At 41.1% G+C, this 24641-nt stretch overlaps 1 protein-coding gene across 3 annotated transcripts in view; it reads right to left on the bottom strand.

Moving 5' to 3' along the window:
• Positions 1-24641, bottom strand: part of klhl5 (kelch-like family member 5) — a 53145-nt gene that overhangs the window by 21280 nt on the left and 7224 nt on the right. For all 3 annotated transcript variants that reach the window (XM_087177154.1, XM_087177155.1, XM_023418555.2), the window contains 2 exons: positions 22396-22575; positions 1477-2198 (listed from right to left, as the gene is read on the bottom strand). In XM_087177154.1, the coding sequence (XP_087033280.1) occupies positions 1477-2084 (608 nt within the window). In that variant the 5' untranslated portion in view covers positions 2085-2198; positions 22396-22575. The remainder of the gene's footprint in view (positions 1-1476; positions 2199-22395; positions 22576-24641) is intronic.

The following is a 24641-nucleotide window of genomic DNA, read 5'->3' as shown; positions in this document are numbered from 1 at the left end:
CTGCGTTTGCGCCTAGTGAAAGCTGTTTTAATGTGTGAGTGTGTGTGTGTGCGCGCAAGTCCTATGAATCATTTATATTTTCTGATGCGTGTCTTGGGAACACGAAGTATGATAGGAGGCTTTCAGATGCATCATTATACCAGGATAGTAAACACACACACACACACACACACACACACACACACACACAGTGCATGTCTTCCTTTACTTGCTCACATTTACTGCTGCATCATAATAAAAACGTAAATCGGTGAGTCTGTGCAGATGCACCTAGGAGGTATAATGCCCTAATTGCTTTGTTTTGCTGTCTCCATGGCAACTATTAATTTAAAACCTTTTCACACCACTACAGCTGGATGGCCATGCCAATGCAACACACCCCATCATGCATGTGCACACAAACATGCAGACCACTAAGGCTTGTGAGTGAAAGCTGGAGAATCAGTCAGTGGAAACAAAACAATATAAATGTCAAGTGCACTATACAGCAACATGCGGAGCTCAGCCCTGGAGTCATATTGTTAATTTGACTCTGAAAATCCCGTATTCACAACAGTGTACCATTTGTGTTTTGTGTTTGTGTACTCAACAGAAACTGGTTGGTGAAGCCTTATTAGGAGGTTGAGAGGAAAAATCAGTGGACCACATGCTGTCCCAAAGGTACTCCGCCATCATTTTCTCTCTCCCACTCCCTCGTTCTGTCTGTCTATATGTAATGCGCGGCCCTCCACTACTGCATACCATCCGAACAGCCTCTTGCTTGGTAAATGCCTCTTGGTAAATCACTTTTTCCTTTATAGTCAGCAGGAGCACATTCACAGTTTCCACCTGTGCTCTATTTGCACCAGTAATGATGATTAGGGCTGCAACTATTTCAATTTTGATTCATCTATAGATTATTTTTTCAATTAATCACCTTTGAAAATAGTGAAAAGAGTCTGCTACAATTTCCCAAAGCCCAAGAAAATGTATTCAAATTGCTTGTTTTATTTGACCAACAGTCCAAAACCCACAAAAATCTTCAGTGTACGATTACACATGACAAAGAAAAGTATCAAATATCACATTTGAGAAGCTTTAGACAGTGAATGTTTGGAAATCTTACTTGAAATATTACTAAAACGATTAATAGCTTATCCATATAGTCCTTGATTAATTTAGGTCGACTGACTAGTTGATTAATCAACTAATTGTTGCAGCTTTAATGAGGATTATGATATCAGCAGTGACAAACTAGAACGAGATGATGAAATGTGGCAGGAGAATGATTCATCAAATTATACAAAACTCAATGACTTTTCACAGAATAACTAACAACTAAGAAGTTCTTCACTTGCACAAACATTCTTGGGGTGGGTGTGTTTTGTGAATCTCACATCTAAGTTACTTTTAATGATTGTGTACAAATCTTATCCTGGAAGTTTTAACTAAAAAGTCCATAAGCCAACATTAAACCACCCAAACCTCACATCCTACCTGCAGGAGCTGGAGTCGGTTTCCGGGTGGTTGCTCTCCTCGGTGCCCGCCGCTGCCGCTGCCGTCGCCGCCGCCTCCTCCTCCTCTACCCCGGCATGAGCAGAGGGCTCGGGTACCAGCTGGGGCACCGGGGCCTCGCCGGGGGGTTCCATGCTCGTCACCGGGCGAGAGCGACGATGAGGCGGCGGGGAGACCCACGACAGCGCCGCGGCGGAGCTCCGGCACTCTGGCTGACTGAGGGAGCGGGGACAGGAGCTCCCCGTCGCTCCAACTGCCGCTCCTCCCGGTCCGCCTCGACTCCCCGCCGGATCAGCAAACTTTCTGTTGCTGCCGTTACACAGGTTAGACCCAGCGCTACCGCTGGCCACAAGACCGCTGTGACCCCCCGCGCTGGGGTTTACACCGGTTGAATTCGAGTTGCTAGAGCCGCTAACTGATGGTCCGTCTCCAGAGCTGCCGCCCGCTCTCCTCCCGGCGAAGTAGTCTCCCAGCGGCGGGGAGTGAGGCGGAGGGACCGCGGGGTGACCGAACCACCTCCATCGGATCCTGAGAATCTGTTTCACATCGAACTCCTTCCGCGAGGAAGAGCCCGAGCCGCTACTCGACATTCCAGGGCTCGACACGAGGAAATGGCGGGGGAGAGCCCGTGCCGCTCTGCCGTTAAAGCTCTACACTGAACTGTTGGCGCGTCTCTACTGGCAACCGCACGCCCGTTACCGCGACTGGAGGGAGTGTGTGAAACATAGCGTAGTATATGGAGACAGAGAGAGAGGGAGAGAGAGAGAGGGAGAGCGAGAGAGAGGGAGGTTTACACAGAGTTTTAACATCGGTGCCAAAGATTTTTCATACACAAACCAAACCACAAACATTTGCCACAAGGGCAAATTAATGTCACAGTAAAATGATGCAAGCTTTTTGTAGCAGAAAGGAGTGGTTCTTATTATCATCATCATCATCTTCTTCATTATTATTCAGCAGGCTAGACAATCAATCAATATACTTAATAGTAGCTAAATGTGTTTGTGTATGAGTCTGCACGTGTGTGACAGAGTGTTGTTTGGAGTTGATATGATGAGCTGATGTGTTTTCAACAGAAAATGAATGGCCCACTATGGGTGCAACAAAGGCTGGATTAAGCAAAGTGGGGTAACTGCCCAGGGGCCCTAAACCTCCAGGGGTGCAAACAGCTCCGGTCATATTGCACTCACATGGTGCATTTTCTTAAATAAAGTTGTTTTTCATCAAATTATAGAAAACCTGGGGCCAGGTATAAGAGCTGGATGGTTCCTGTGCAGAGGGCAGAGTGAAACTGCCATCTATAGCATGTTACATGCACTGTAGAGCCCAACGGCACATTTTTATCTGGGGCCCTCAAACATATCAGTCCAGCCATAGCTAAAAATAACAATTTTCATTATGGATTAATCAATGGAAATAATTGTTAGTTTCAACAGTTGTTGTAGGCTATTACTCATATTCAGGACATAAATTTGTTAATTTGGTCACATTATTGGGATTCACCTCAAAAACAGCATGTCCACAAGGTAAACCATTAAACTTTAGGGTTAAGACTGAATGAACCAGGTTAGGTAAGGTTAGGGTAAAATGATTACAAATCAATGCAATATCCTCCTAAAGACCTAAGTCCTAAAAACACTTTTGTGTGTGAGTGTGTGTGTGTGTGTGTGTGTGTGTGTGTGTGTATGTGTGTGTGTGTGTGTGTATGCATGAGTGCCAGAGTGAGTGAACATGGGGGTTTGTGAAGATACAGCAATCATTACATGTTCAACAAAGACTCTGAAATGTAATGAGGCGATGGACACATCCTCTTTCTCAACTTCATTTCCACCCTGTCTGTTCACTGCCTCCTCCCTGCTTCTCTCTGTGAGCCTCTCTTTCTCTCTCTCTCTCTCTCTCTCTGTCTTATTGCCTCCAAACAGACACACTTTGTTTATAAGCCTGGCTGCAATAAACAGATGTGTGGATTTGTTGTTTGAATCACCACAGCAAGGGACCTGAGTGTCCTTGAAAATGAAATTTCTCTTGTGTCCCTCTCATCACCACATACACATTACCACACAAACATACACTCATACCTCCTCCTTAGGCTCTTTTGTGCCATCTTATCCTTCTTTTCCTGTTTCTCCACAAACGTTCTCTCTTCTCTACCCATTGCTACACTTCTTTCCCATATACCTATCTTACTCTTCCCTCTCCTCCATCCATCTGCAATGCAGCAGCTATTCATAGACAATAATGATCAGTGGGAGTGGGTCCTGTGGGAGTCATCCCATCCACATGCCTGGGGCACCCAACAGACCAGCAGCAGACCTTCCGCAGTAACCCCAGGATGACCACAACATGTGCCGGAGCCATGGTGCCGTAACACAGTGTGTTCTGGATGGAGGCCCACCAACAGGAGGGGAAGGATGCTTTAGGACCCCACTCTAGCAAAAATCAATGCGTCAAGCAGCTGAGGTCAGTTTATGAATTACACAGATGGGAGATGTGTTACTCATAAATTGGCTCTGCAGAGCAACAGCCAGGCTCACAGATTCATTTTTTCCATAAATAAATGACTGAATGGAGCAGATGAATATGGCTGATTTAACTTCTGCCGCTTTTGTCTAAGAAACAGAGGGTTTTTCTACAGTTTCAGGATGTACTGACGGCTGAGTGCAGGACCACCCTGCTGCTCTATCTGATCAATACTACAAAGTCAATACACACACACAGGCACGTAAACACACACACACACACACGCTGAGGCTGAGAGGAGGCAGGAAAACAAGCAGCAGTATTATTAAGGCAAAGAAATAACAAAGGATCAAAGCAGAGGAGTCAGGAACAAGATTACACGGTGAACCCGATTAGACACACATCCAGCTGTGTTTAATGATTTGGATATTTTTTTAATCAAAACTCCAACTAATTAAAATGAATAAACTTGTTAGAACCAATTTACTGCATCCCCACAAGCAGACTTTGTTACCACCTATTTGGCAACTGTGTATCACAAGTACCACAACATAATAAAACATGTTATTTTTCACAGCCAGGAGATTTTCAGTCAGGATGCGTTGTCACATATAGTGTACTGTGTGTTGCATGTTGAAATCTACGTGACACTTCAGTGTTTGGACTTGAATGAGTTTGACGTGAGTGTTATATTCTTCTATATAAACTATGATGGTATCTGCCACACTACACGGGACGACAAAATCCTCCAGAGTGTGTATGAGAGGCACTGATGTTTTGCACTGGGGATAATTACCTAAATGTACATACACCTAAGTGTTCTTGCATTCTGTTATTAGAGCCTCATGTAACGGTCTCCTAACTGCTATAAATCATTAAACAATTCACAGACTACAAACTGTACAGAGTGCAGCAGCCAGACTACTAATATATAAATATAAGGAAAGAGCTCATATTAATAATGTCTTTGCATTGGATACCAGTTTATTACAGAATCAATTTTAAGATTTGACTCATTTCTTTTAAAGCACTTCATGGCCCGGCTCCAGACTATATCTCTGAATTACTGCAACCGTACCTGGACGCAGTCTGAGGTCCTCAGGGAACCTTTCACCGGTTCACCAGATATAAGACTAAAGGGGGGACAGAGTTTTTGCTTGAACAACTTGCCCAGCGGATGCAGACTTGCAAAATCAGTATCTTTTTTTAAATGGCTCTGAAAACATGTTTTTATCGAAAGGTTTTTGATAAAATTGTTTATCCTCTTTTATATTGGTTCTGAGAATGTATTATTTATTGCAATTGCTTTTTATTACCTTGTACAATTTAGGTAAATATGTATTTATATGTGTACGCAGGTTGGTTTATGTGTGTTTCTATTGTTTTTCATATCGTCTTTGTAAAGCACTTTGTAATCTCCGGTTGGATATGTGTTATATAAATAAACGTATCCCTATTTTTATTATGCCTGAAGAAGATCTATGATCAAAAACTTGTGAATGTATTAAAAAGACTTTACAGACTCTAGTGTGCAGAATTTTTAAAACTTAAAACTTAAATATTCACTTATGTTCCTGCCTTGCATAGTGATTGATCGTCTTCCTTCTAATCCTTCTCTGTGCAGAAACTCTCCATCCGCATCAACTTGGCCATGTTCCCTATTGCTGGTTGGTCCCTACCTATTAAGCGTGGTTGTGTGCTCACATCTGCCTGCCTCATGTGGAAAGAGAATGGATTTAACATTTCACTCATGTGCTGTTTCAATCTTATTGCCCCTGTATTAAAAGGTTATCTGGATAACTTCATAATCCTGCTTTTTAAATTTCCGCCCAGAAAAGTCCTCCCTCCTACAGAGCCCTGCAGACAACTTTAACAAAACTAAAGACCCAGAGAGTAAACCAACGCATTTCTGCAACACTCAAGGACGGAAATGCCGCCCTGTTACTGGGGGAGGCTGCGAATGGGGCTCTGAGGGGGAATGAAGCTGAGGAATGACGGGCCATTCAGCTCTGGTCTCCTCCAGTTGGATCTAATCATTGGTCACTTGGCAGGAGACTCCTTGAGCCGCCTACTGTTATTGGTCTCCTGGCTGTGGTAGTCCGAGGCTATCACTCAAAACTCTCTGGCACCGCTTTATGGCTCTGCAGCACTCTGGACACACACACCCACATAAACAGAGACACACACCGAAGAAAATGACACCATGAAATCCCATTCACACACACTTCACACTCGATAATCATCCTGTTTATGTGCATTCACACATGCAAGCCTGCATGCACACAAGCACACATACACACATACAAATGGCAGCATGCAATGCCATTTACATACACTTTGCATCTGGCTATACACACACACACACACACACACACACACACACACACACACACACAAATACAAATACAGAGCCAAATAAAAACAGGTAGCAGTCATCTGGGGAGAGCTGTCGTAAAAGATTTTATGGAGCTAGAAAGTGAAACATTATCTGTCTGGCCCGGCTGTGATGATCAGCTCATCTCTCATGACTTATGTTCATTCTCCAATGGCCTTCTTCCAATTTCTTTCTTTCTGTCTCTCTCTCTCTTTATTTCATTTCTCTTCCTCCTTTCTGTGCGGACTTTTCTAAAACCTCCTCTTCCCCTCCTTTCCTCCCCATCTTCATTCTCCCCTATTCTCACCTAGTCTCCATCCCAGCCTCAATTTCCTTCTCCCCATTCCTGCTATTATACTTTGGCAGACAAGGAATGTGTGTGTATCTGTGTGTAATGGTGGGTTTGTGGCAGTGGTTCCCTGAGGTGGGGACCTGCAGGGACGACGGTGCAAGAGCCATTGTTCTATATAGGCTGACAGGCATACACACATCATTACTTGCGTGTAAATGCCTGCATGTGCTCGCACACATTCACCTCCACACACACAGAGAGAAAAAGAGAGAGAGAGAGAGAGAGCTCAGAAAAGTATGAACCATATGCCCGCTATACATTCTGCATGCATACACATAACACAAGGAAGCACTTTCATTCAAGTCACGGCCCCAACATCACACGGCATCACAGACAAAACACACACACACACACACACACACACAGTTTCTGTTGTGTAATCTGAGTGTTGGTTAGTACTGTAGCTGCAGGCGAGTCCGTCCTTGAGACTCAGAGCAGGCTCAGACTGGCCAAGCAAATAATTACCTCTCCACATTGACACGCCAGCTCTGCCCAACACATGACTGAGAACGCGTGTGTGTCTGTGTGTGTGTGTGTGTGTGTACGTGTTCATGATTGCAATTAAATTGATCTGGAGGCGCAATATTCAATATTATTGAACAGAGAATTAATTTTACACTGCCAAGAAGGCTTGCTGGGTGGAGGAACACCTTAAGTGTGAGTGTGCGTGTGATTTTTTTGTACATGTATTTTTGTCAGGACCAGTTTGAGTTTTTGACAGTGAAGACATTTTTTGCAAAGTGGGGACATTTTGGCCTCTCTGTGGAACAGACCTTCAAATGGGCAGTTTGAGCGTTAAGCCGTTGATTTGGATCCAAGGGGCTAGGGAATTCATTCATTCATTCAGTGAGGGTCCTCACAAATATAGAAGTGCAGACATATGTGTGTGTCCAATCTGAATAAAACGCAGACCACCTTCAGCTGGTAATTTCCCTCTTATCCTCCATCACATCAGTCAATAGCAGAACCACACAGATCAAGGACGTTATTCTCTGTGGTCTGTGTGTGTGTTTGTGTATGTGTGTTTGTGTATGTGTGTGTTGAGCTCTATCTGCATTCAGGGAGTGTGTGTTTTAGCTCCAGACGGACTACGCTGTCCCAGTTTTCCGAGAGGTAACTGATAGTAGAGATGAAAAAATGAAAGAAACTCGACATCGGTCCATCAGCAAATTTAGATTCCTCACTTTGCTGCTCCTCCCCCACCTTGTGTTTTTATATTCTTTCATCACGTGCACGTGTTACAGGACAGACTGCACCCCGTAAAGTTCACGAGCGGGATTCAATCTTGCAACAATCAGAGCAAATAGAGCCTGAGCCCACTGATCAGTGGAGCGGCTCGCCCATTTCTTTAATGTCCCCTTTCTTTTCTATTCCTCTTTTGATCATCTCCTGTAATAACCTCCTCCGTACATTCATTAATTTACTCCTCCCCTTCTCTCCCATCCATTACCCTTGTTCTTTCATTTCTTTTCCGTCCACCCCCCTTTAAGAGAAGGATCTACTGTATGAGAAAATGTCAGCGTTAATTATGTGTGTCTTGTGTGTGTGCGACTGGCAGATAGGTTTGAGCGCAGATACAGTAGACTGTAATGAGTGGGAGGAAGAGAAAGACAGACTGACAGAGGAAGAGGTAGACAGAAGGAGAAGGAAAGCCTGTGATCTGGGAGATTGGAGCACAGCGGGCCAGGATCAGAACACCCAAACTGGCCACAATTACATCTATGCCTTGCATTGACAGAGGGAGGCACATGCACATGTACACATAGACATAGACACAGACACACACACACACACACACACACACACACACACACACACACACACACACACACACACACACACACACACACACACACACTCTATCTGAGCTTATACTGGAGCAGAAACCTTCCATCCTGCTCCCTCTTCACTTAGCAAGACTGTGACACACTTTTACTGCCATGTTTTATTCAACACAAATGTAGAGAGAGAAAGATGATATTGTGTGTGTGTGTGTGTGTGTGTATGTGTGTGTGTGTGTGTGTGTGTGTGTGTGTGTGTGTGTGTGTGTGTGTGTGTGTGTGTGTGTGTGTATTTAAGTGAATGTGTATTGTATGAAAGTGTTTTGCTACTAGGTCTGGGAGGCAGAGAATACACACATAACAAACACACACACACTCACACACACTCATAAGCACACAAGGCTTTGGACTGCCCAAGTGTGAACCAAACTGTCCAATTACTTTGATCCATGCCTGTTGCTGTGGGAAGAGAAAATAGTTTCTCCCTTTTTGCCTTAAAGCAAATCACCTGGGTACACACACAGACACAGACACACACACACACACACACACACACACACACACACACACACACACACACTAACATACACGTACACAAACACACCATAATGGCTGTGTGTTACTTTGCCAACTCTGGTTCCCCTAATTGCTCGTGAGGATGGAGAGAAGAAAAAAAAAAAAAAACAAGGCACGGAAAGAGAATGCAAACTGCCAAATTTAACCACATTCGCCGAACTGTGCATCTTTTTAGCAACTCCTCCGCATGAGGAGGAGGAGGATGATGATGATGATGATGATGATGATGATATTGATGATGTTGGGAGCAGCCACAGCTGAAAAGCAATGGTTTCTGGCTCTCATCCAATCTAATCAAACTCCTTGTTATATCAGCACCTGTCCAAACACTCACGCACATATACATCTTTTGCGAGCAGAGGCGGCCATTGATCTGTTGTGGCCCGACATTTGGCCTTGGTGTGCGTACCTGTTCACCTCTGACATTAAATTCTGCTACTGCAGGACAAAACAGAAGTTTATGAGCAGATGTTATGAGATTATATGGCCCATACAAATCACACTGCACCCTCCAGCAACAGCAAATAGAACAATGGCAACCTGAGTCTATCCTACAATATCCATGCAGCTAGAAAACCGGCTCAATCGCCTAATTCTCAAAATATGGAGTACAGCACTGAATTAGGATATTACAGTGCTAAACTGTATGCATCCTCGTCCCAACTACAGCCTGTCCAAACTGTAGCACAGAGATGATATCTCTCCTTTACTTGCCTCCCTTCATCTGTCACCATGTGAAATATCAAATAAAATTTTCTGATTCTTTTATATAAAGTACAGCATGGATTTGCACCAGCTTATAGTGTCATTGCTGCTCCCAGACTGTAAAACAGTTTACTCTTCACTGTCAGGTCCTCTCCTTCTATTGCCATTTTGAAATTCCACCTTCAGATATATCTTTTGACAACTGTAACTTGCTAGCTTTTACTTTGTCTGTTTACTTTTTTTCCCATTTGAATAGTTTAGATGTATTTTTAATTTTCCTGTACAGCCTTTTGCGCAACAATTGTCATTTTAAGTAATCAGACTTGACTTGATTAACACTTACCATTAAAAACCATTAAATTATTTTTTAACATTATCACCTTGTAAAGTCTTTATGATAAACAATACATGCTCCAATATGTTCATCAGCTAGTTGCTAACTTTGTCTGTCTGCTACTTGGTGCTGGGTATGCAGTGAACACTCGGTTTATTAGAGTTTTTCCACAGAACCAAAGACAGAAACCAGACAGAACAAAAACATGAAAGTTGCAGGCCATATAAAGTAAAAATATGAGCTAAAGATACTTAGACTGCTCTGTACAGCTGAGAGGAACAGCAGATTTGGATTAGAATTCTCTGTGGGTTTGTTACTACAAGTGATACCATTCACATTACACACAATCATTTGATCCACTGTTAATATAAAATACTGGCTGATGCAACTTTAAAGATCAAAGTCATACACTGGAGGAGAAGAGAAATTAGGAGGACTAAACTAGCTTCCATTAGCATAAAAGATGGTGCAACAGTATTTTATGGAACAGCAGTGTAGAGATATGCTAAGTAGGTGCTGGTTGATAGATTCAAAAGACACATAAACACGGATAAACAAAGCACACTAATAATCAACCCACTGCTTTTCTGTAGTCAGTATTTCCCACAACAAGAATCCCATATTTACATAAATTATATGTCTGTCTGCAAAATGACACAAACGATCACTAATCCTCCAGTCTGTGGGTGTGTTTGTGTGCGCACACATGCACATGGTTGTTTGCCTCTGTTCAAATCGCTGAGGCATGAAGTTTGCAGCTGCACACAACAGGAGATAATACACGTCCTGCATTATTGATAGGACTGAAAACAACTCTATTTTTTCTTTCTACTCTCTTTCTCTGTCAGTATTTGTCTCTCCTCCTCTCTCTCTTCCACTCTCTCCGCCCTCACCCATTTGGCAGTTTAACAACTCTCTAATGACAGCAACACTCAACTGGTCCCTCTTTGGTTTAGTTTGCGAGCATACACACATACTGCACTCATACACAAACGCATGCATAGCAAAATAATCTCTATTCTTAGGTATAAGGTAGGTGTGGGTTTGCTCTGGCACGATGCACTCAGGTTTTGGTGTAGGGCAGGTGGCAGGTGGAGGATAGCAAAGTGCTTGCTGTGCAATTCATCGTCCCTCTCCCTCTGTCACTACCGACCCTCCCTCTCTCTCTCTCTCTCTGTGTAATGCTGCATAGCTCGTTTTTCCCCCCATTTCCCTACTGACATTCTTTATCCATTTCTGTCCATGATTACAAACCACATTTGTGTCTTGTGTTATTTTCCCCTTCTGCATTTCCCCCCCATGCTGCAAAGCCTTCTTCTTTTCCTGTTCACCCTCCTCCTAAATGGGCAGACTGTTGAGCGAGAGGAGAGGAAGTCGAAAACACAAGGGAGAGAGATGGAAAGAGAGAGAGAGAGCATTTATGGCCAAAGAAAGAGCACGCCTTAATAATTTACTCTGCCCTGAAGCCACAAGCCAATCACAGCCCATCGCTCCCATAGAAATGAGAGAGAGAGTGTCACAAGTAGTGAGAGGGAGAGGCTGCTATGTTGGTACTGACGGTCCCCCGATACCGTGATAAATTATTTGAGGTGACACATTGGCCTAAAAGCTTTGAAACATTCTCTATCAAATGTCAAGAAAACTGAGGCATCCATTAAAGTAAAATAGAAATGAACAAGAATTTCATACATTAATTGACACACATCAGAGCCCTGTGGCAAAACCAGTGTGTGAGTCTGGGATTTTTCCCCGCTACATAAAAGAGTCTCTCTGAATAATGTGAAACATTTATATCAAGGATGATGGACAACTTGATTTGGATGTCAGAGACATTGTAAATCTCTTGTTCACGAAGCTATTTTATACAGTGGCAGAGAGAGCTCAGTACACAGCAACTGCAACGACATTAATTAATTAATTTTTTTGGCCAGTTGGAGGCAGCGTAATACAATATTGACATTTATCACCTTATAAAGTTTTTGTCTTATTACACATCTAGCAGACATTGTGCAACATAAGCATCCTTTTGTGTTCTCTGACAACTGATTAATTTAAGTGCAATATACACTCCTTCCAGCTCTATTTTGGTCTTCACCAGCTCCTGAGGAAAATATCTGGCCGTTTAACTGCCAAATGCTCACCAACTATAGTTGCTGAGATTGTCAGCCGTTTGGTGCTGTTTGGCAGGTAGTGTAGAGCTTTTTGGTTAAAAATAACTGTCCAGTGCAGCTAAAATCAAGCTGTTGAGAAAGGTGAGAGTGAAGCAAAACAGAAAAGGCATATTCACATTACAGCAAAGGTCTTGCACTGCTTGCTCTGCGTTGGTAAAGTATTTACCACTCTAAAACTCCCAACGGTGCTGCTTCTACTAAACTGCACAATCATAGCTACAATGCTATTGTTGCTAGCAGTAGATCGTAACACAGCTGCATCTGCTGGTTCACATTTCACCAAATGAATATCCTTTTTGTTTTGTCTTGAGACGTGGCCAAATTGTAATTGTCCAGTTCTGGAATTTTGGAAAAAAAAAAAAAGGTAGGCTAATTAGTTTTTCATCCGTCTTTCAGTTCATGTAGCGGTCAACAGTGACTGGCTGTGCCCATAAAGGTAAGCACAGCTGGGTCAAAATTCAATGCACCTCCACCCAGCACGCCGCAAACATCTACACAGAGCTGCAGCAACACACAATACAAATTGGCTGCAAAAGCTGGTCTTCCACAATAATGTGGATACACCTTGATATAAATAACTAACCCTCTTATGTTGTAAGAATCCTATGGCAAACATTTGGTTAGTTTTAGTCACAAAAACAACTTTGTTGTTGATGTTGGGATAAGATTATGGTTTGGGTTAACGATAGAGGATTGTCATGCCGGTTACAATAATAAACGTGGTTAAAGATATAGAACAATTGTTGTCATGGTTAAAAGAAACAACATTGATTGTCAGTTTGCAATGGGAAACAAACAGTGATCCTCGTTGTTAATGTCCAATGCTTTGTCGGCCCATCCATCCACCCAAACTCCTTCCCTATATGGACTTTGCCGCTATAAAGTCACCTTACTTTGTCACTGACATTTGCTGAAAATACTGATGCTGTCTCACATGATTGCTAGATGTCACTTAATAATAAAATATAACTATGGCTAGTAAAAAGCTTCTTGTTCAAACGACCTATCGGGTCGTTTTTTATGGGAGGACAGTGTCAGCTATGCACGTCGTTAGAAATAGAGTTACATCCGTGTTATTTTTTTGCCTTGTCTTGTTATTCAGTAGGAGGCTACTGCAGTGTAGCCACTGTGTTTGTTTACAGTCATTCAATGTGATTGAGAGCAGTCAGTGAGCAGAGGATTTGCAGTGAGTGGAGGTGATTTTGCTAGATGTCTGTTACTGAAAAAGGGCAGATTACTGAGCCTTTTTCTTCACTATCAACAATCTCAGCTTGAAACGTAGGAGAAAACACAGGCAGTCAATCACAGTTCATAAAGTCCTGATGTGGTGGATATGTTGCCACCATAACCCTGACATACAGTTTTGAGGTCAGCTACGGCATCGCTTAGGTGTGTTATTCGGTAACATCTAAATTTACTATTATAAATCAAGACTAAAACTTAAGCTGTAAAAACAAAACAATGAGCTGAAAGATGCTACAAAGCTCCATAGAGCTGAAGGGAAATGCAGAGTTGTGTGATCATCATGGGTCCATCACTACCACAAACACCTTTCACATTACACATAATTATTTAATCCACTGTTAATATAATAATAAAATAAACTGTACAACTTTAGGTTGCGTAAAGCTCTTTTTGACACTGTAATTTTGCCATGTTGAACACCTCTCTCTGCTAGACAGATGCTTGCAGTGGTTTATGTGGCTTTTCTATTTATTTACAAGCATTCCCTAGAGGCTTGCACAATCCTTAACCATAATGGATACATGCCTCAGCCCAAACCTTAACCTAACATTTATTTGGTCTGAAATGGAGACAGAAACCTAATTTGTGCTAAAGGTGGTTGCAGTGAAAACAATTGAGGAGACTAGCTTTTCCCCCAATTAGACAAACCATACCCAATCAACTCCACAATTTTTTCTCCAGTACTCTCTGGTCCACTGTGCTCCCACATGGTGTGAAAGAAATAGATAGTGCCTGTGAAGCATTTTTAGCCTTTAGATGAGACAGAGCTCTATCCAGGAAGCTCTCGGATTGGTCGTTCAGAGGAAGGTCACCTTACCCCCCCACGACCATTGATCCATAAACCTATGAGACAACAGAGTCACAGAGGGGAGGGAATGGGTTGGACAGACACAAAAATCGAATGAGAGAGGTGAAGGAATAGAATTAAAAGGTGATCAATGAATACCATAATCATGGTTAAAGATGTAGTACAATTCTGACTCCGTCTGGAGCTGAATGTCGACTCAATCTCAAACCAGTCCCGACCCATGAGTCACAATCTTAACGTAATTAGTCACCCAGTCGACACCTGATCAATTCTGGATCAATTCTTCACTTAGTGTTGGTGTTTGAAAGTGATGCCTCTGTGTTTTATTTTCGTGGAAAAAAAGAGAGATGAACAAGAAAAGGAGCAGCGAGCAGGAGGTTTCCTTTGCCTGCACACTTTCAGCATCGCTTATGAGTGTATCTTTGATTACCTCTAGTCACTTTCACTGCTGTCACCTGCGTAAACCAGGGAGGCAGAGATTTTTGCTATCATACCCAAAATGCTATCTATCTGAAAATGCAAAAAAATTGTCTCGAACAGGGTTAGGGTTAAATACAAATAGCGAACGCTTCCTTGTGGGTTTTTCTTCCAGTCACAATCTGTATATGGAGAGAAAAATTTGTATAATCACTAAACCAAAACAACTAAATGTAGGAAATCACTGACTGGAACAGAAACAGACAGTAGAAGAAGAGTGGTAGCAGTCGTAGAAAAGACAGACTGAGAGGAAAGTAAAAACACAAACAATTTCAATGAAAATAAAATAACTCCTGGAATTCACTGGCAATAAAAACAGTTAAATGGAAAATTGTGGTGTCTTTCAAACTGGGTCTGATTCTGCACTTGGCAGACAAAGATTGGAAAACAGTGGGGTCCAGCAAGGCAACATGTGAGCAAGCAGTGTGAGCCTCCTAAAACTTTCCATGAAACTTAAGTTACATACATAATTTCAAACTGAGCCTGACTGAAAGAAACACTGAGAGTGGACCCCTGAATTAGCTATTGTATAGGGATCTACTTAACGGGGCAACCTGCCAGCTGACCAAGCCAGCTGCACATTGATCTGCACACACTAGTTTGTTTACATGTGTGGGTGAAGAATTAGCAAAGAAGACAAGGTTTGTTTAAGTCACTGTCTTCTAAAGAAACATAAGTGCAACTATCCTGTGAACTTCTGAGGACGAGTATGAGTTATACCACTTTGATTTTATTCGATGAGAAGACAAATCAAATGGAGGGAGAAAGACAAAGAATCAGAATCGGCTTAACTGGCCAAGTATGTGCACGCAAACAAAAAAAAAACAAAAAAAATCAGACTCTTGGCTGATGTGTATGTAACTACATGCATGTAGGAAGCTTAAATACATAAAATAAACAACTACATAAAATACATTCATGTCAAATGTATGAGTAATTTGTAAACAAGAATGCAGTGGTGCAGAGTGCAAAGAGTGCTAAAGTAAATACTGAATGAGTGATGTAATGATGATATGCACATGTTAAGGGATGGTGTGTATTTATTTAACTGTAAACTATATCATTTATAATTTGTAGGTACAGTAGATGTTTTAGTGTTACAGGGTTGCAGAGGTTGTTTTTTCCACACTATAGTCTATGACTGATTTCACTGTTCAAAATGAAGCTGTCCTGTAAGACAGCTAACCTGAAGAAAAGTCAAATTAAAGTGTATTTGAGAAGCTTTTGAAGGCTTGCACTGTTTGCCCCGATATACTTGAGGCTTGAGTTTGCAATTGCCGAATCTCTGCAGCAGCGGTGGCAAGTACAAAGTTATAGCAACAGTCTCATAGTCAGAATAGTGTGTTTGAGGGTGGTTTCTTAAATGTACTTTGAATAAATTCCCCTGTGTAGGTCACTTTCATTTAAAAGCTTTTAAACTGTGGATGGTGGGCCATCTGCATTCAAACAGCCAAAAGTAAGTTCCTGGTTAATAGCAGGATAAAAGGAACGTGGCAGGATGAAACAGATTCAGAATAAGAATGAGTGGATGGCGGTTGTGTTAATGATGAGGAGCAGGGGGAGGAACAGGCAGGAGGCCTTGTTGCACAGAGTGACTAAGCATTAATCAGCAGTAGGTGGGATAATTACCGGAGGGGGGGCATTTAGAGGACGCTGACACTGCAACTTATCAACTCGTAACTGGCCCTCAGTACTTCATATTTTAGCACAAGGGAGCTTTTAGCATGCATGGGGTTTATTGAAAGGGTGAGAGAATGAATGAAATCAAAGAATGACAGAGGGGAGCATTTAGGATATGTGTGTGTGTGTGTGTGTGTGTGTGTGTGTGTGTGTGTGTGTGTGTGTGTGTGTGTGTGTGTGCGTGCGTGTGTGCGTCTGGAGATCGGTGATAAAATGGTAATCAAAATGTAATGGCTTGAATGTTCTCACTGATGTATGATTATCATTATCCATGCCAAAAACTATTATAATTAACAGTGTAGAATTAACCCGCCTCCACTGAATGACAGGATATTTCTTTAAACTAAAGCAACGCTAAACTTCACAGAATAATCTTCACAGCAAGTGTCACTGAAATGTCAAATCTACCAGCCCAAACATCTGCTTGCTCCATTTCTGGAAAACTTGTGAATAACACTATCCTAAAATAAAATTCCTAAAATAAAATTTGCCCTCATGCATGACAAACTGTGTTCATGTGTGTGTTTTTTTTCTCATTGTACAAGCTGTGCTACAAAATGTGACAAGAATAGTCAGCTCTTGAAATACAACACAATTTAGAAGCCAGGCAGAGAAAGAGTCAGTGAAATGTTGTGTTCATCTTTTAGTTAGCTCTTACAGTACATGCTTGTAGAGCTCTATAAATAGCAAGGTCATCGTGGCACAAATAATGCACACAGACACACACACACACAAAAACATAACTTCCTCAATAAAACCAGAGGCAAGGCACACAGAGTAGATTATCCTTACCCACTAACAATGACTCATTTCAGGCCGTAGAGGAATTTGAGCGCAAACCTCCACGTGATGCTACAGAAGTGTTTTCAAGCTCAGTACAAATATAATGAAGTCACAAGGCAGTAAAGTCAATTAAAGTATTGTAGCACATCGTAAAAGGGTTTTTATTCTACCTAGTAAATTAGACAAACTTAAGACTCATTAAACATCATTTCACTCAATTAGTGCAAACCTAAACTTTAACAGACTGTGACGATACAGTCTCAACTCAGAAGGCCATTTAATTTCTTTCAGCTGCATCTCAAGGTCTGAATCTGCTAATGGTACTGTCTCAGGTGTTACCACATTAGCCTGGTTTCAGACTTCTTTCAGATTTCTTCAGTGTTCAGCAAGTTCTGGTGTTGTGCCAGCTGCCAGCTGTTTTCATCAGAGGAAGAAACAGTTTACTGGTGCGTGCTCAGTGGGTGTGATTAAGAACTAGGATGTCATCTTCCCTTGTAGTTAGCTTAGTCATTTTTGGCTGATTTTATGTCATCATTAGAGAGACGACATCAGAGGGATGACAGGGAACGACACACAACAAAGATCCCCAGCCAGATATCATGGCCGTGCTGTCACCTCCAATACGTCCACCAGGCTACATTCATGAGAACTGACAGAAAAATGGTGTAGAAGTTTAGATGAGTTCAAATGCAGCTGTACAAGTCTCTGTAAGTCCACCGCATACTGAAATAACAACTCTTAAACCCACATATTACTGAGACTGTTTTGAAAACCATTAACCGCTACCAGCAACTGCCACCCCAGCTTCCGCGTTAACTGAAAATGATGTTATCATGATGGACAAGTCACTTGCTTCTGATTGGTTAAAACAAAACAAAACATAATAACCTCAAAATGGCAACTCAGTTTAAGTATCAGGCTGTAATCATGTGATAACAAGTGATCCAAAATGGGGAGGGGGAGATTATAATCCCTGTCCATTGTAACTTTATTCTTGTAATTGTATTCTCTGTCTTTATGCATTTCTACTCTGATATGAAGTGGAATATTACAGACTATGATTCTAGATGAGCAAAAAAGACTTTTGTATTGACTGTTACAAGGAGAGATCGACTGTCTGGTCTTAACAACTGATGTGGGTATATATTGTGCCTATCTATCATGCATTTTATTGAGCCGTTATGTTAATGTGTTTTTATTGTGTTTTTATTGTTTGTATGAAACATTTTTATTGTGCATTTTTATTGCAACCCTGCCTTCAAGCTTGTTTTCCCTTTCAGGACAACAAAAGTTGATGGTGTGTGATGGTGCAACTAATAAAGCACTTAAAGTATTAAGTGTTAATACTAAGTCATATGTACATAGGATTTTTTTTTGTTGTGGATTTTAATTTCAATAAAAATGTAAAACTATGATAATTCTGATTTATAAAAACAACATTTTTACCCAGCAACCACTGCACAGAAGCAAAGCCACTCATTTGTTCGGTACAGGCACGCTTGAAAAAAGGCAATCGGAGCACATTGATTTTTCCTCATGTTAAAAAGCTTTTATTGACATGGCATTTTCTCACCAGAAAAGGTTACGGCAGAAAAGAGAGAGAGTCAGGGAGAAGGTGAAAACATAAAGGGATACAAAAGAAAGGCAGCATCCGTGAAGGCTCAGAGCTTCCTGTAAATTCACCCCACTTTAGCCCACTTTAGTGTATGCATGTGCTATCCTTTGAAAGTGCAAAGTACTGCCTCTCTCTCACACACACACACACACACACACACACACACACACACACACAAAAGATGTGGCTGATTATGAAAACCTTGAGATTCTGAGAGAGAGAAAGAGAGGCTGAAAAACACTGAGGAAGGGACGAGAAAGTGTCGAGGTCATACTGCATTCAGAGCACAAACAGATATTGTAAAACACTGTGGCAGATCAGAGGCATGAGCACGATAAGTCTGGAAACCTTCATCACCTTTAAAGGTTCGCTCATAATGATAATCTCTTTGTGAAACATCGTAATTTCTCCATAAAGAATCATAAAAACTTCACAGTGGCTTTGTCTCTGTAGAGCTACGTGACGCCTTACTGCTGACACAGCGCTAAATCACCATGCTCGCTTTCCTCCCTCCTCCCTCCTCCTCCTCTGTTTTTAATGGAAAAACATGCTCACTACTCATACCTCACCTCCCAGTATTGCTCTACTATTTTTCTCTCTACTGCTCATTATTTCAAAATAACCTAGTCAATGCACAGTTAATGAGCCTACCATAAGCTCCATTTAAACATGCAGACTTTTAACACAAAATTCTAGGAAAGGAGAAAATACCTGCAAAATAAAAATAAAAAAACCTGCAAGCGCTGCTTTTTCTTTGGCCATTTGACAACACGTTAGCAAACAGTTGCACATTTACACATGCAACAGATAGGGAGCAACATTATTATTCAAGATTCACCTTCCTTTAGCTCTTTTTTTGGTCTCTATCAATTCTGGGGCCAAACACAACACTATGAGAGTGTTGAGAGTGAATCAAAAGAGTAAAGCTGTCAGTCAGACAGCTAACCGATGAGCTGAAACTCCTTATAAAGCTCTGTAAAACAGAGGGGGGGCCGCAGATTTGGGTGATACATTCATTACAAGTCACATTGTTTTCACGCTGTATTTTGATTAATTGTTATAGAGAATTATAGAGCCATGAGTACATTTTTTTTTATTTTATTTTGTATCTGTCGTTTATATCCGTATTTGCCTGTAACATCCATTAAGACATGTTACGCGATATAAGGTTACAGTCTGTAGTGACTTCCACCTGCAAAATGTACAAGAGGTTCTGAAAGAGCTCAGAAAAGTAAAAAAACCGCAGGGGTGTATGACATCCAAACATTAGGGAAGACTACAACTGACCAAAAGAGCGACATTGCCATCGCTACAGCTACAGGTGCTTGCATGTCTACAAAGTTGGCAGAGGGAAGGCAAGCTGCGTTCTCCTGAGATGCAAGATGCTAGATGAGAGGCAAAGTGGAAAATTTGTCACAGGTAATATATGAAGATGTAGGCAGAGGGGGAAACAGAATGGTCCTGTTTCCTGTCTCATTAGCATGATGACTGCGAGCTGAGCAAGTTTAGATTAAATTAGGTAACTTTACTTTTTCCTCGAGGAGAAACGCACAGTGACAAATACCAACAGAAAGACAAGCAAGACAGGTCACAACATATCAGAGGCCTCCTGCCAAAACAATCTCAGTAAAAGCATCACACAAACATATCTACAAACATATTCACAGATCCATGTTAATAAAGCTACAGAGCCCACTAAGCCACTAAATATAAACTAAGAAAACACACATCACTCAGGTAATAAAAAGTTGAGCATAAGTGATCCATGTCAAAACTGTAGGAATAGAAGAGGCCATCAATATGAAACAAAAAAATTATGTAAAAAAATACAAGAAATACAAGAAATATTTGAGAAAACAAGCAATTATCACTTGTCATCAACATGTCCTGTTTCCAAAAGATAAACTGTTCTGGCATCTGAAACCAGCCACGAAACACTTTTTAGACGACTAAAATCACCTAAAGGAGATGATCTTCAAATTGAAGTATCGTTTCAACTCTCCAGCTGATCTTTGCTCATTTTTCTCCTTTTCTAATGAAAAAAAAAATCAAAAATGGGTAACAGAATGAGAGGGAATTTCAAATCACTCTACCTATTTATGCCTTAGTCTATCCGAGAACATCACTGTGTCCATTTAAAGCAGATCCAAGGATTAAGTTCAGACATCACAGTGACGACATGATGGGAAGATCAAATACACGACATCTAATGCCTGAAATACAACCATAACCTGTGCTTAGCCTGCTGAGCGTAGCCTGTTCTTAAATATTCTCTCTTGTACCTAAATCCCTAATCTCTTCATGCTGTTACATCCAGTCTCTAAACTCTCTGCATCAGATTCTGCAGTAATGCAGAGCTCCAGAAATAGCCCAGATACAGTATCTCTCAAGTGATTTCTGTCCGAGGCGACACTGCACACAGTTAGAGGGTAGTGGCAGGATGTACTGTTGATGTTCAGGAAATTACTGAATGTTGAAGAGAAGTTTAGTGCTGATAAGGACTGCTGTCTTCTCGCCGTTTTGCTCACACACACACATAGAAAAACACACAGCATTCAGCATTTGCACAGCCGTGTTGTGTTCATCATCAGAGCCTCTAACTGCAGTGACAGATGAGCACAGTTGGCTATATGTCACAGATACTTCAGACACATTACTAGTTAACAAATCACCTGTTTGATCCAGTCAAATGATTCAGTTGATGTGAAGGTGTGCCAAAACTGTAAGTATATTTGCTTTAAATAAGACGAAACATCGATAATGTAAACAGTAATGGTCATGGAGCCATTGAAATCAAAGGATGTATCGTGGGAGCTTGAATGTGCTCAGTGAATTTCATGGCAAGCCATTACAGATTTTGAAATCTTGTGGAGAATGAAACATTTAGGTGGATAGCAGCACTAAAAAAAAAAATCCACCTACCAGCACCTCTAAAGCTCACTGATTAATATATTAGCTATACATCTCCTTGTTTAATCATTACAACAGTTACAGTGTGAACACGACCATTTGTGATTTTACTTGCACAGATTAACAAAATGAGATAGAATTACTCTAAAGTAGTGAGCTTTAGAGGAGCCTTCAGACAGAGCCAGGATAGCTCTCTCCCTCTATTTCCAGTCTTTATGCTATGCTAGGCTAACTGACCTTCAAAGCAAACAATTCCTTTAAGGAAAATCTGTGTAGGAACACAGTGTTAGCGAAGGGGAATTTTGATGAATGACCTGGGTGTCATTATCCCCACAAACTCTGATGGCAATCTGGCCACTATTTGTCAAGATATCTTGCCCCGAAAGGTCAGACAGACTGACCCTGACAAGCCCCTGCTGCTGCTACTGCTACAGGGAAAAAACCCACTAAAACAGAGAGTATAACATCCAGAATCACAAGTGTTTGAGACCGGGCATTTTCAGCCCGGTCTCAAATTTACATCTTCCAAGTCCATCTGCTGGCACTTCCACCCAATCAACCCCAGTTATGATTTATTACACTTCTGGCAAACTAACAACATGAAAGTTTGGCAGTGAAGGGGCATCTTACCTTGGACTCACGCTGTGTGAAACTAAAAGGAGGGTTTATCTTCCTGTTAATGGCGGCGTTTCAGTTAACCACAGCAGGATCACACAGTAGTTTACTAGTCACACACACCAACACAACAAGGAGGCGAGTCCACACCCTTGGTTTTTCGAACCGGCTTTCAAGGAGACTCCAGCCGCTTCCCTGAAAAATGTGGAAAACTCGATTTCACTCTATAACTACAGCTGATACAGACATTTTGATCAGATGTTTCGTTCCCCTCCGTTATCTTCTAACTCTCAGTTTGTAGCATCTGAGTGGAGCCGTGCAGCTGTGAGATGACACACAGAGCATAAAATATACAGAAGAGAATAAAACTTCAGTCTTTCTACCTTTTTTATACATCTAACCTCTTTTCATAATGAAGGATGAAGTGAAAATCATGCAAATGTGGATAAAGTCAGTTTGACTTAAAGGACAAAATAATCTCCCAGGGAACATGACAGACATACAGAATTATTCACAGTAAAAACCTTTATCACATAGGTGTCTGTGGTGTGAATCCTACTGTATAGTGCATGAAACACATCACAACCTGTGGTCCAAAATCATCACTCACACCCTTTTCAGCCTGTTTGTGAATTGAAGGGTGAATGGTGGCTGAACTGCAGAGCCACTTGTTCAAATAATTAAAGGAATTTTCCGATTAAAGAAAGCAAAGAAATTTTGATAACACCTAATATTACAGGTGTGTCATTTCCAAAATGATTCTCTTAAAAGAAAAATTCAATTCAAAGCCATTGTAATCCAAACCCCATTGTATGCTTGGCTATGAACACATTTAATTTTTTTTCCAACCTTCGTAAGCTGATTTAACAAAGACGAAAAAGAAAAAAACATTGATGTTTCCTTACTCCAATTTCTTCCTATTCGTAAACAATGTGCTTGTCTTTGATTTCAAATGTGATTAATTATTAATTCAACTTGATTTAAATTATTTATTTATAGGCTTCTTTTATCATCTTTTTGTAAACTGTCAAGCATTTTCACAGTGGTTTTGAAAAGTGCATAAAATGTTACTCACCGTAAACTGACTGTAAAAGACTGAACCGATTCATAGATAATTCATTGTGAATATACCAGCCGAACACTCTCTATCCTCGCAATAATTATGACCAAAGTAGGCAGTTCTTTTTTTCCAGGATAATTCTTAGACATTTTTTGGTAACTATCAAATATTACAGACCCATGAAATAAAACAATACAGATGAGGGAATGTTTTGGTTTGACTGTATTCAGGACCAGAATACAGAATTTCTCCCACAGAGCTACATTAGCTGGAAGATACACACACACACACACACACACACACACACACACACACACACACACACACACACACACACACACACTGTAGTGATAAACAGATTTTAGCCATACACTCAAACATTTGGAAAAGCCTGAGGTGTTGAGCAGCTTTGATTTGACCTAAAAGCAAAGAAAGTGATTTTTGTATTTTTTTAGTTTTGGCTGCTTCCATCACTTCTATAAGCTGCCGACTGAGCCCTGAGAGTGGCAAGCTGCTGTGGAGTGGAGATAAGGCTCCACCTGCCAGCCATGCCTATCACCGTGTTTGTGTGTTTGAGTATGTGTTTGTCTGAGCTTCTGAGTGTGCTTGCATGTGTGTGCCGGTCCCAGTCCCGCCAAGATAAGTGGCTCTCAGGAACCCAACCATAAAATCTGAGCTACACTAAACACCCAACAGAGATCAAGTCAGACGGTACAAAGGAAAAAATACATATTATTTTCAGAAGAGAGTAGAGCAAGAAAAGATGAACAGAAAGGTCATTCCTCCCCAGCAGCAACAGAATTACCCGGCAGCTCTCTACTGAGTGCTGCCGTTAATTAAAGGAGTGCGACTGAGGTCAGTGGAAGGCCACGAGGAAAAATTAAAACCACACCCAAATTTTCATTATTGACATATCTGATAATCATTATAACTTTGAGAATCATAATCATGAGAAAGAAAAAAATTGTAGCTGATAATCATCTGAATCATGAGAAACTGACATTGACCTTTAACATATTAATCTGATATCTATGATTTGGTATCTCATAATTGTGCGGAAACCTTCTCATAATATGTCAAAATGATATACTAAATATAATAGATGTACATATATTATTATATATATTAACTTATTAAATTATTTGATATGAATTACTGCAGTATCTGATAATTATGACTTCTTACTTCATAACCATGAGAA

Source organism: Seriola lalandi, unplaced genomic scaffold, assembly GCF_002814215.2.
Source record: "Seriola lalandi dorsalis isolate HSWRI2012SDOR001 ecotype SW California unplaced genomic scaffold, Sedor1 jcf7180002054582, whole genome shotgun sequence".
In the NCBI taxonomy this organism is placed as follows: Eukaryota; Metazoa; Chordata; class Actinopteri; order Carangiformes; family Carangidae; genus Seriola; species Seriola lalandi.
The sequence above is the reverse complement of the archived record's forward strand: the minus strand, read 5'-3'. Positions and strand labels throughout refer to the sequence as shown.